Source organism: Labeo rohita, chromosome 2 (genome assembly GCF_022985175.1).
Source record: "Labeo rohita strain BAU-BD-2019 chromosome 2, IGBB_LRoh.1.0, whole genome shotgun sequence".
Taxonomy (NCBI): domain Eukaryota; kingdom Metazoa; phylum Chordata; class Actinopteri; order Cypriniformes; family Cyprinidae; genus Labeo; species Labeo rohita.
Window position 1 is genome coordinate 28,661,715 of NC_066870.1, and position 13,907 is coordinate 28,675,621.

At 39.6% G+C, this 13,907-nt stretch overlaps 1 protein-coding gene across 2 annotated transcripts in view; it reads right to left on the reverse strand.

Annotated features, from left to right (window-relative positions):
- Positions 1 to 13,907, reverse strand: part of epha4a (eph receptor A4a) — a 41,228-nt gene that overhangs the window by 17,294 nt on the left and 10,027 nt on the right. For both annotated transcript variants that reach the window (XM_051131341.1, XM_051131350.1), the window contains exon 4: positions 1,580 to 1,735. In XM_051131341.1, coding sequence (XP_050987298.1) covers positions 1,580 to 1,735 — 156 coding nt within the window. The remainder of the gene's footprint in view (positions 1 to 1,579; positions 1,736 to 13,907) is intronic.

A 13,907-nucleotide genomic window follows, 5' to 3' on the forward strand; every position in this document is an offset into this window, starting at 1 on the left:
ATTAGGCAACGCAGGAATAAAAGACACAAAATAACATCCGCTGCAATTAAACATCCAATAATTTGTCACTGTCAAACACTTTTTTTGTTCTAAACTTCGCTAGCCTTTAGGAAAACAGCTCCACTGGTGTGTGAAGTGAACAGCTGCAGTCTAATACAAGTCCAGGCGGTGCTGGTTCTCCTGAGTGATATGTGCTTCCTCAGATCAAAATCCCTGACCTGGTCTAATGATTACTCATGTCCACTGTGGTTTGTTTACGTCTGTGTTTTTAGTCTCACGCAGCCAGACTTTTGACTACAAGCATAATCTAGTCCACATTGCAGCTTATTATATAAATACTACTGTTTTTACAGTATTTTTTTAAATCAAATGATTGCAGCCTTGGTGAGTGTAAGTATGGAAGCCCATTTTTCTGTCACTGAATAAAAAAATGTTAAAATGGTAATTGCAACTTCTTATCTCACAACTTTTTTTTCTCACAACTGAGTTTACATCTCACAATTCTGACTTTTTTCTTAGAATTGCATGATCCAAACTTGCAATTCAGACTTTTTTATTCAGAATTGTGAGATATATTCACAATTGTGAGTTATAAAGTCAAAACTGCAAGATATAAACTCACAATTCTGAGAAATTAAGTCATAATTGTAGGTTTATAGCTCTTTTTTTCTCAGAATTGCGTGATATAAACTCGCAACTGCAAGTTTTAACATCAGAATTGCAAGATATAAACTCACAATTCTGATTTTTGTTCTCAGATTTGTGATATAAACTTCTTTTTCTGAGAATTTAAGTCAGAATTGCAAGTTTCTACCTCTTTTTTCTATGAAATGCGTGATATAAACACAACTGTGAGTTATAACATCAGAATTGCAAATTGCAATAAATGCAAATTGCAATAAATTCTCAGAATTGTGATATAAACTCACAATTGTGTTACAACGTCAGAACAGCAGAATATAAACTCACAATTCTGAGAAAGTAAGTCAGAATTGCAAGTTTATACCTTTTTTTCTATGAACAGCATGATATAAACTCACAACTGCGAGTTATAAAGTGAGAATTGCAAGATATAAACTCGCAATTTAGATTTTTTTCTCAGAATTGTGAGATAAAAACTTGCAATTCTGACGTTTTTTTCTGCTCTTTTCTGAGTTTTTTCGTGCAATTCCAAAGTAAAGTCCAGTTCTGAGGGGGGAAAAGGACTCATATGTTCTCAGAATTTTGAATTTATATCTCACAATTCTGACTTAATAACTATGCAATTTATAACCTCGCAATTCTGAGAAAAAGTTTATATCTTGCAATTCTGAAAAAAAGTCCGATTTCTGAAATAAAAACTCTCAATTACCTTTTTACATTTTTATTCAGTGGCGGAAATGGGCTTCCATAGCATAAGAGATTTCTTTCAAAAGTATTTTAAAAAAATCATACCAACCCCAAACTTCTGAATAGTTATATCATTTGTTCTCAAAGTTGTACACATGCTCCAAAAACCAAAGGTCATGCACAAAGTGCATATTAATCCATGGAGTCAGTGTGAACCCAGACAAAGTGTGTAAAAGTGAAATACACTTACGTGTGCATGGCATAGAAGCAGGGTCTGTCTCAGACCTGAAGAAGCCTTTGTCACAGGCACAGGAAGTGGATCCCTCCCTAATGGAGTAACTGTGCAGGGGACACTTAGAGCAGCTGTCGTCTGTAGCCAGTGCTCTGTAGTAACCGATCTTACAGGCTGTGAGGAGAAAGAAAGTGAGAGAAAATTGAGACGTTAATGATCATGAACTATTTAACATATATTGCTACAGTAGGTCATCATTTCGAGATAGAACTCTTACTCTTTCACCTCCGGCTATCATAACGACACTCTGTGTGTGAATGTTTATGTGAAACACACTGTAAGGGAGTGGTGTGGAATGTCTGAATGACAGACAGCAGTGCACGGCTTTATGACACTCTAATGAAGAGAGGAAGTGATACTAGAGGAATGCACTGTCATTAATCCCAACACCCAAGCCAAGCCCTTTCTCTCTCTCCCTCTCAGCATTTGTTCTCTAGCTCTGTTTTCTCTTGCATTCTCTTTTCAAGTTTGTCCGCTTTTATTTCTCGCCCATTTTTGTCCTCCCTCCAGCTTTATTCTTTTCTTCCTTTGTTTGTTTGTCATTCTACTTCCTTCTTTCTTTTTCTGTTGCTCCTTCTAATATGCCACACACACACAGACACAGCATAATTTCCTATTTACGGTGACAGAGACAAAGGAATGCTTTGAGGTCTTTTATTGACTTTTTTTTTTTCAACAAAGCCATCGATACCCGCACAAGTACAGATAGCATTTGAACATGAATAAAGCCGCTATTTATGACATTTATCTAAGAGTTTATTGATCTGTAGACAGTATACAGATGTTTTTCCCTAAAAGGCCCTATCAATATAAACGCTCCACACGGAATATCACAAATCATAATAATGCTCTTAGCGATAATCATACATGCTCTTAGCAAAGCATTATGGGAAAGAAACACAAGGCTTTCATATGACAAATAGGACAAACAAGCTTTCGTGTGTCGAGAGGACGGCCCTTAAAGGGCGGTCACACTGGGCTTTGTGTGCCATTCACTTACATTCATATGAATGTGAACAAACGTAAGGAATATTTGTCTTTCACTGCGTACAAAAGTTTGGCTTTGGTGAACTGGTGACCTGGCAAGTTCGAAAAGCAAAAAGCCGTTAGACCAACAGAAGATCTAGACGTCACAGACCGGACGCTTGGATGAAAATCAAACATTGGAGAAATTCTCATTTTAGTGGTTTTGCATCTATACAAGTATGAAAGAAAGCAAACTTCAATTAAGACGACACTCTTTACAATGAATTTAGGCATTGAAAATAAAATGATATACTTATAACGTGATTACGTAATGCGTGAAGTCGTTGACGTGCATTGCAGAGCTTTTGTTTAAATTTTTTTTATTTGCTAGATAACAACCATATTCCTCAGATGGGATCGTGTAGAGCAGTGGTTTTCAGTCCTGGTCCTGGGGACCCACTGTCCCCATTTTGTGTTTCCCTTATTTAACACACCTGATTCAGATCATTAGCTCATTACGAGAGAGATCCACAAACTGAGTGTGTCAGATAAGGAATACATACAAAATGTGCAGAGCATTGGGTCCCCAGGACCAGGATTGGAAACCACTAGCGAAGAGGCCTTTGAAGCTGCATTGAAACTGTAATTTGGACCTTCAACCCACTGGCTCCCACTGAAGCCCACTACATGGAGAAAAATCCTGGAATGTTTTCCTCAAAAACCTTAATTTCTTTTCAGCTGAAGAAAGAAAGACATGAACATCTTAGATGACACAAGGATGAGTAAATTATCAGGAAATTTTCATTCAGAAGTGAACTAATCCTTTAAAATCTAGTGTGACTGCCCATTTACACTGCTCCTAAACAGCAATGTAGCAAGAGTGAAATATCACTAATCTAAAATACAGATACATATTAAATGTGAAATACGTTCTGATTGTTTGTGAGATCGCTACTTCACACAGTACCACTTCAAGTGAGGACTGAAAAGATCTCTGCTTTGCACAAATATAAAGTACAGACAAGATGCAGGAGGTCAAGACACACAGTACTTCAAACAAGTGTCCCTCATCACTCTCTGCCTCATTCTCTCTTATTTTCTCTCTTTGCTGGCCAATTCTTTTAATCCCACATAAGTGTCAGGAACCCTGGGGCCGCATTAGCGCTCACCCCCGGGAATCACCACCTTCCACTCTCCTCCATTTCTCCGTTTCATCTCTCCCTCCATCACAATCTTCCCAGGGGCCAATCACTCGCAATCAGCCGCAACAGCACGCTTGATCAGAGGAGGGAGTTAACGTACATCTACTGAGAGGAGATTAACACAGTTTTGTCATCTTCTAAACGAGATCCATAAAACAACAGTAGGGGGTGAGGGATGGAAAGATAGGACGAGCTCAGGGGAGAAGAGATGTGGACCTGGGTCGCGACCTCCGCTGGACAGAGTGCTTTGTTGCCATGCGTTGGAGGGGAATGATGGGAATTAGAGCTGGAGGTTTCATCTGATCAGCTTTAGCTCATATTAACACCGGCTGCAGGACAGAGTTAATTGAAGAGGATTCTTGGGAAGCTTAAAACCACGGTATGATACTGGAGGTGTGTTCGAGAGATCAAGAGACCTCGAGTGCAAGAGCTTGTTTATAACCGAATGCACTCGTTGACTTGTAGCACTTTTCTCAAGCACTTAGGATATCTAACACCCTCCACCTGCTTAAGGGCCCGAGTGTTTTCTCAGTCCCAGACCCTTACGGAAGACGACCAGCTGTCCCCTCCCTTCCTAAGTCCTCCATCCTTGGTCCCTCGTGAGACCCCTAACAGCTCCTGGTTTCAATTCCACACACAGCTCTCATCCCCCTCCTACAGATCTGACCTTTCCACTCTCTCTCCATGAAGCCTATGACCACTGAGCTGGACAATGGCAGGACAATCACGGTCTTATTGTCCACTCCGGTGGACGATTGAAGAGATGAGCTTACTGCCTGTGACATAATAGGGTCGTAATTGCCAGCCCATGCCCCAATATTCAGGGTCAGCGCTCTCGTCCCACCGTCCCAATACCGTCTCAATGAAGACACCATCTCAGACTGAGCTTTGAATGCTTTCTATGGGCTTTAGACCTTAAAACAGTCACCTGTTGTCCTGCACAGAAAGACAAAACGCAGGGTGGAGTTGGGGACAAAAGCGGATCGGGGTATTGTGTTGGGAAGCGAATGAATTATGGAATACTACAAGGTATGTGTGGCGGTTTATGAGCATTGAAAAATGTTCCACACGGGACAAAAGGACTTCAATTAGACGGATGTAACCCGAGGACGTTCGTTTGGACACGTAAAGAGGTCTGATGATACTTGCGTCAACATCGGTGGTTTCTATTCAGACGATCGCAAATAAATAAATAGCGGACAAAGAGGTAAAACTGCAGGAAAAATAAAGAGAAATGTGAGGAGAAGTGGAAAGAAAAGAAAGGGGGACAGGAAAATGAGAGGGAATGGAGCTTCAGCACTGGGTGGTCTTCAGAGTGTGTGTGTCCTCTCGGAAATTCAACACTGACTTAACTCTGCCAGGTTATATTTCTCTCCTCACACACACAAGTGAAGTGAGACTCTTTCTGTCTATATCGCTTTCTATTTCTGCCCATTTTTTTCTCTATCACATCCTCCCTTAATTAATTTAAGCAAAATTTAATTTATGCAAAAAAATAAATAAATAAATAAATAAATAAATAAATAAATAAATAATAATAATGTAAAAACAATTTGTGAATAAAGTTTCACTTCAGGGGAGACTGGAGAAAAAAAGAAATGGAAAAAATGGGGAACTAGGTATTTGTGCTTTCATAGCGGTTTACGTGTAGATCTTAAATAATATTTTTTATACATTTTGGTACATTACATTTGTTTATATCCAACATTTTTTAACATTATTCCATAATTGCATTAAAAATATGTGAAGTCCAGAAATGCCACTGAGAAACTGATTAGAAATTGAGCATACTGGACAATTTGGCTGCTTCTCTGAAGAAGAAGAAAAAAGAAAGTCTCTTTCACACACACACACACACATCCACCCACATACACACACAGACCCACTTGCCGAAGGCAGTGAAAGTGAAGTCAAGACCTGTGGGTTTGCGTGAGCTAATGGCTAACATATTTATGACACTTTTATGATGCTGGCTTATCTCTGAAGCCGCTGCTCAGGAGGATCAACAGCGGCTAATCCACCTCACATACACACACACACACACACATTCACATTATCTCATGAATTACCAGGTCAGAATATCAGGGACTTTTCATGACATTTATGTAGTTTATAGCCTTTTATGCAGTTCTTTGCTTCTCCTTGTCAGTTCAAAGGCTTGTTATTTTACTCTTAACATTATATATCCAGTTGAGGTTAAAAGTTTGCAATGCTGTTCAAAAAAATGTTCATTGTTTTACCAAAATAAAACGGATCATACAAAATGCGTGTTATTGTTTATTTAGTGCTGACCTGAATAAGATATTTCACATAAAAGATGATGCATTAAGAGCTGGGGGTGAAAACTTTTGTCTTCTGGGAAACATTTTCTGTAGCCTTTGAAGGGCAGTACTAAATGAAAAAATATAATATTTAGGCAATCCATTCTGTTCAACAGTTTTCACCTTATTGCATGGTTTTTCCTTCTGTAACATCAGTGAGCATTTGAACCTTCTGTAATAGTTGCATATGAGTCCCTCAGTTGTCCTCGGAGTGAAAAGATTGATCCCAAAAATCATACAGTTATTGTTGGAACAGGAAATACACAAAAATGCAGAAAAACCAAAGAATTTGTGATGCTTGAAGGATTTTTCTGAAGACCAGTGGGCAGTTCAACTGTTCAGGACAAACAAGGGACTCATGAACAACTATCACTAAACAAAAAAACACAGCTGTGGATCATTCAGGTAACAACACAGTATTAAGAATCAAGGGGATATAAACTTTTGAAACGGGTCATTTATCATTTTCTCTTGTGGACTATATGTAAACATCTTTTATGTGAAATATCTTATTCAGGTCAGTACTAAATAAACAATAACATGCATTTTGTATGATCCCTCCTATTTTGGTAAAATAATTAAATTTTTTTTTAATGATTCTTTTAATGAGTCTTAATGATGAACTGTATAGCCTGTTAAATATCAGATAACATCTACTTTTATTGATATATTCTTATTTAAATAAATGTTGCTCTTAAATGGTGTGCATAGACATTACTTCCACAAAATTCCCCACAAAGTTGTCTTTTCAAACACTGCTTTCTCTCTTATCTGATGCTATGCCTGAATGAGCTGAGAAAGAAGTACAGCGCAAAACAGACTGAGAAAAAGAAAGACGATTATCATCTCTGCCCTCCAGCACGAACACACCAATTCCCTCATTGATCGGTTCGCCTTCTTCTGCTTATTAATTACATCTGCAGTGACTGATATACCTTGATCCACTCACTGCATGCAAACATTCCTCATCGCCGCAGTGCGCGTGTGTGAGATGATGCCGTGATTGATGTGGCTCTAACCCCTGAGAAGCTCGTTTGTCAGCGAGGGGCCAAGCTGCGTCAAAGCTTACTGGCTTTAATCTCCATATATTCGCCTAGGTTTTATTTATCGCTCTTCTGTCTGTCTCCGTTTCAGCGTACCCTTCCCTTGCCCTCTCTCGCTCTCTGATCCCCACCAACCTGTCAAAAGTTTCCTCAAACTTTTCTAAAGACAGTCCCAAGGTCTTACCGAAGTAAGGTATGGAGATACAGCTAGAGGCGTACGTACACAAAGGACGCGTGTTAACCTTTATGTGCGAGAGCTCCGCTCTGAGGTAAATTATTACATGGCCATCTGCTGTACAGAAGTGTGTGTGTGTTGCTGTGTTTTATACAGAGAGCTGCGTAAAGCTTTTGAAGGAAAGGCAGAAGGGGGCAAAGCAGCACAGACAACAACTCCAGGGTAGGTCTTTCTGAATCATATCAAGATCCCAGCCAGAGGTTCGGATCTGATAGACAGGAACTCCACCTACACACACACTCACGGCATTTCAGGAAGTTCTTTATGAAGGGTTGGCTCAGCCAGGTGACAAGAAAACACTCTTTTCTCCGCTCAGTCCGCTGAGGGGGTAGGGACAGTGTGGCAGCAGGGAGGTGGAGGTGAAGTCTCTCTGAAATGCAGCTCATTGTCTTGTCTACTGTCCTCTGAGGGGAGCAGGCAGCTGAGAGAGGCAGGGGGCCAAACGTCTCACATTCCTAACAATTCCTGCATAGCAAACAAGGAGGAGCTGCCTTGCAATGTGTGTGTATGCAAAAGCAAGGTTCATCTGACAGATGCAAATTCACTCATTACTCACCCTCATGTCACTAAAACATGTAGGGTTAGATATCTACAAATGCTATGTAGTAAAATGAGGTATATACCGAAATGTAAGCAACTGAACATGCAATTTGAACTAATAACTACTTAGTTCATTACATTTTTCAGACTGTTCAAAAATCCTTAAAAGATATAGTGTACTAGCCGTATGGCCTATTTTTATTTAACTGTTGTTTCTAACACCCCATGCACTCTAAAAACAACCCAGCGCTGGGTGAAATATGGAAAAACTCAACGATTTGGTTATACTGACCCAGACGTTGGATTAAATGTTTAACCCAACCTTCTGGGTAGTTTTAACTCAGCTATTGCTTAAAAATGATTGTATTTCTTGCTTAAAATGAACCCAAAATAGGTTGGAAATTAACATTTATTAATATGTTCAATGAATTACAATGTAATAATAAGTTGAGTAAATAATAATTAAAAAATAATAATCATTTTTAAATTGTTTATTAATAAATGTTCACTTTTGACTATTACTGATGCCTCTAGTTACGTGTCTGATTTTTATTTATTTTTTAATTTGGGTTAATTTTAAGCCAGCCATATAGTAATTTTTAAGCAATAGCTGAGATAAATTAAAATACCCAGAACAAAAAAGGGTTTGTCCGTATTTCACCCAGCCCATTTTTTTTTTAGAGTGTGGTATTTTGTACCTTGGTGTACAATGTAATACCATGGTACTGGAATTTATGGCCCGTGCTATTTTCATGCAGTGATATTTTAGTATTACTTATTTATTATTATAGTGTTTATTATAATATAATTATATATTTTCAGTTTTCTTTCATTTTTATCAGTCATTTTGTCATTATTTTTATGAAGGTATTTATTTATTTATTAATTTAGTTTTGTACAAAAAAAGTACTGTGGTGGAACTATTTTACAGTGATGGCATCAGAAGGTAATACTATGGTACTTTTATGGTACAATTTACTATGGTACTGAAATGAAACTGACATGATACTCTGTGGTACTTCAAAAAATGACAAAATAACATGGCAGTAGCATAGTATTTTGCTTTAAGAGCACAGCGTATCAAGATACTTCCAAAAATATGGTACCACTAAGGTAAAAGCTCAAAAACCATGGTAGTATCACTTTACGTCCCAGTTCCAGAAAGTTTTCCTTCACTTGTACAATCTCTTTGACTTTATTCAGGTTTCTCTCACTCTCTCGGTCTCTTGTTCTTTTTTCATCACTTTTCACTTTTTTCTCTGTTTGTGTCTTTTTCCACTACTCACTCGTGGTCATAATTGCCTCGCTCCAGAGGGCGCAGAATCATTGTCCCTTCATTGCAAAGCCAACATTTTTCCCCTCACTGCAAACGCCTTGGCCTGCAATTGCTTTTCTGGCACTCCATAAACCACCCCCTTCAGCCCTGTCTGTCTCTTTCAACACATCTCACAGGCAGGATTACTCTTACAATCATTAGCAAATAGCACTCGCTTCAAGCAGGCTTGGCAATGGGCTCTCTCTGGACCGCTATATTAAATTCTGCAGAAGGGGTCGGGCCGGTGCATTCGGCATGAACCCTGGCTAAGTGGTGCTCACTTGAAGAGCTGATGCTGCCGAGAACGGGTCGTGTCCCGTCCACTTGTTTTGTTCAGCGGCCAGACCGCAGAGACTGCAAAGGGCTACTCTCAACTGGGCCGCAGCCAGTAGCGACGGGACGTGCTTTGACAGCTCATGGTGGAGACAATAAGAAATTCTCCAAGACAAACCGAAAATACGAACTACGGTTTAGCTGTGGTGCTCACGTGGAAAACGCAAGTTTGAGTTCTGCTCCTGATAATGCTTAAGGTCTGTAATTTATAGGTTTTCCAGAGAGCACCTACGCTAAGGCTGGTGAACATGGACAAATAAAGGGAAGGTCTGTACGGTGCTGGTTGATGCCAGAAAGGGTCGTGGCCTCTGGGTAGAGATATAGCGAGAGGGAGAGAGATAGAGAATGAGAGGGAAAAAGAGAGATAGAAAAAGGCCCTTATTGATTCTAGGAGCTTTTGACATGCTAATGTTCTCGCTGTCGGCTTCAGTCCCCCACCTCCTCTTAGCCAAGGGCCTTCAAAGGGAGGCTGCCACACAAAGACAGGGAGAATGCACTGTGCTGCCCGCTGAATGGACGCTCTCGCTTAGCGAGCAATCTGTGCCTTAAAAAAACTACCAAGAACAGCTCATGACATGGAGAACATTGCAGTGGAGAAACAGGCAGACTCTGTAAATCTCAAACGGAATGGATAAAATCTAACGGGTTGATTACATGCATCAAATCAGAGCCAAAGAAAGCAGTAACAACTTACAGTGAAAATAAGCAACATTAAGACCAGAATTTTTTTCCTCCTCTCGAGTGAGCCAAAATTCGACACTGCGTAAGAATTCCTCAGACATACTCAATGCACATGCAAAGGGCTATGGGTTGTGGTTACTATGAGTGCGCGGCCACAAGCTCAGAGGTGTGTGCGGACGAGGTGGTGAGCGAGCACGAAACATTTCTGGGTTCTCGGATTAATGTCCAGGAGAGGATATTAAAGGGTAAATGTGTCAACACCATAGCAACGATGAGTGAATTATACTTCACAATACTACTGCTTTGCTTTCAGTAACATGTTTTAGTTTTTGAGGGTTGAGGAGTGCAGATATAAATAAGAGAAATGCATGTGTGGTTAGACTGCAAAAATCTATGTGTACACACACACAAACGCACTAGGAATCTGTTGAGAGTAACATACTCAGCTTATTTAAGTAAGCCACATGTGTTAGAGGCCCACAACATTGTAATCCTGTTTAAGGTCGTTCACAAGCCAAGAGGAGTGTGCGTGTGTGTGTGTGTGTGTGTGCTAATTATAAAATGCATGAGTTTGGTTCCTTCCTAGCTGATTGGTTTAAACATTGTGGTTTAATAACTCCAGAAGAAATCTTCTACTGGAGTGGGTGTTATGTTGTATGCTGCATAAATGAAAAGTCGATTTATCTGCGTGAAAAAAGGAAACTCTCAGGTTACACGCTTCTTTCTAGTGAACGCTTCTAGTGAAAAATAAACTGTTTTCATCTCGTATCACCTGCTCTGAGCATGACAGAACATTAGTATCATTACTGTGCAATTCTGAGGAAGCCATCTGAAACTTTATCTTGTAGAGCTCCAAGTTCCTCGTGAATTAAAAGAGATCAAGCTACCCTTAAAAAAAGAGAGAGAAAAGTAGCTACACTGAAGCTATTAAAGAAATATCCTTTTTTTAAATTATATTATATTTTTAAGTAAAAGCTTTATAATTAAAAATCTGTGTAAAATAATAATAATTATAAAGGTCAATAATTGATAATAATGTAAAAATAATAATAATATGTGACTCTGGACCACAAAACCAGTCTTAGGTAGCATGGGTATATTTGTAGCAATAGCCAAAAATACATTGTATGGGTCAAAATTATCAATTTTTCTTTTATGCCAAAAATCATTAGGATGTTAAGTAAAGATCATGTTCCATGAAGATACTTTATAAATTTCCTCCTGTAAATATATCAAAACTTATTTTCTGATTAGTAATAGTAGCTAAAAACTTCATTTGGACAACTTTAAAGGTGATTTTCTCAATATTTTGATTTTTTTGCACTTTCAGATTCCAGATTTTCAAAAAGTTGTCTCGGCCATATGTTGTTCTATCACAACAATGCATCAGTAGAAAGCTTATTCAGCTTTGAGATGATGTATAAATCTCAGCTTCAAAAAATTGACCCTTATAAGTGGTTTTGTGGTCCAGGGACACGTTTTAGGACTGAGATGAGGTGACAAATGTACAGATTATGAAGAAAAAAGTGGTATTCTCATGGTATGGAAGTACCTTGTATATTAGGGTGACCAGATGCTGTTTCCTGGCTAATCCTGTGGTATGTAATTTAAAAAGAAATGACCAATATGACTGGTTTTGTGGTCCAGGCTCACATATACAAATAATAACAGATTAATTAGTTTAAAAAACAGCATTATTTTGCTACAAAACAAGCAGTTGGCCATGAAGGGACTTTTCAAATTAATTAATGAACCTTTTTGTTTGTGTGTTTGAGAATTTCTTCCGTTTGCAATTCAATGTGACCAGCAAAGACCACCAATGTAGCATTTCATCAAGCTGAACTGCTTCTTGTTAAAAAAGTTACTGAAAAGCTTTTAAAAGCTACACTGTTTTGAAAACCGTAGAGCTACTGTCAAGCTAAAAATTTAGCCCAGCTGTATTTTTCTCCTCAAGGACACTGAATTACTCTGTGATTTCACAGTTACATTTCAGCAACAAAAACCTCTAAGCATCAAGGTGTAGCTACATTTCAGTGTTACTATATAAGGCCCCCATGTATGTTCCGAAATTCCTTGGTGAGATTTACGTCTACAGAAGTGCTTGAGCAAATGCTCTTCATCTTCCACTCCCGCCTTTCCGTGTCTTTCTCTCAGTGCTAACAAAGACATAAAGTCAAAACTAATTGCGTTCAGTGACAAACCGAGTGGCTTTTTCCACAGCAGCTGGTCTGAGAGAGACCAATCCACTCTAACGAAAACCCCAGGAATGGAATAAACCCTCAAGTCTAATGGCGGGCATTAGATTCAGCCATGCTTCAACCCCTCCAAATAATTACCAGTATTAATGTGCATTGTGAAGTCGCCGCTCTGACCCCTCCGGGCTAATCACTAGTGTTGCCTTGCATTGTGGAAACAGGTTTGCCGACCCCCAAATTAATCCCATTACTAAGTCTGTCCTTTCTCCAGCTCCCGTTCTCGTAGACACGCTCTCAGCTAATTGACATCTGTTAACTGACGTTCTATCTAGAAGTGCCGAGAGAGAATTTTGCGAAGAGCACTTCAGTCAGGAATCCCTGAGTATGCATGTTTGCGCAATGAAGAGTTCAAAAAGTGCTTTTGTGCGCATCTATGAATAACATTTCTTTCATTCGCATATTTACCTAAGTGAGAAAACACTGAGTCACTTCAGTTCCTGTCATTCAGAGTGCAGAGAAAAGGTTTGTCATTTAGTTCGAGTTGCTAGCAAGAAGATTAATTTGTGACATCAATCATCATGAATCAAACTATTCATATTAGGCCTTCATAAACACTTCATTAGTAGAAAAGAACAACTGCATTCATGGGCTCCATCTGGTGCGTTTGTACAGCGAAAATTTTGGCAGCGTCCAAATCAAACCCGAAGACAAAGACGCGCAGCAGCCGCGCTGACTGTAAAGTTAACCGTGCCCCCCACGCATAAAACAGGTCAGCAGCTTCAACGACTCTTTCAGAGGAAAATGATGGCTCGGGCCTTCCTGTCTCCGACACAGGCTCAGGCCGACCTATGACCTTTTCTGGGTGGAATCCAACTTCATGTATGGACTGGGAAAAGAAAGGAGCCAGGCATTAAACTGACGGGGAGGATCGCATAAAGTAGCTGGGTTGGGCGCTCACGTCCGCCGTTGATGGACATCTTGTCAAACGAACACAAACCTTTTGGCATAAAGCATGTGTGGAGAGCAGCGACTAAATGGATGCTGGGTTAATCAGGGAGAATGGGAGGACAGACCCTCAAGCAGAGTCAATAAGGCTCATCCACTCGAAAAGATAGTTACCCTGGCATGCGGACGCTGAGACAGCGCTGTCCACACCGCTGTACCGGTGATGCTAAAGGAGATCTGTGCTCAGCTCAGCTCTTCTGATCTAACAGATCCAGACCGCTGGTAATGAATGTGCGCCAGACGGCGTAATTAAAATATAATTAAACACCAGAGAGATGAGACTAGCGCTATCAGAATTTCTCAAAAGGGAGTGCGGGCTAGTTCGCATTAGCAAAAAAATGCTTAGCGTGGAGTTTCGACAGACTTTCTTGGGAAATGCTGTGAATTTATCAAGGACACTGGATAGTTTCTACTTAATCTGAGTATTTCAGACATTTGCCTTGCAAAGAA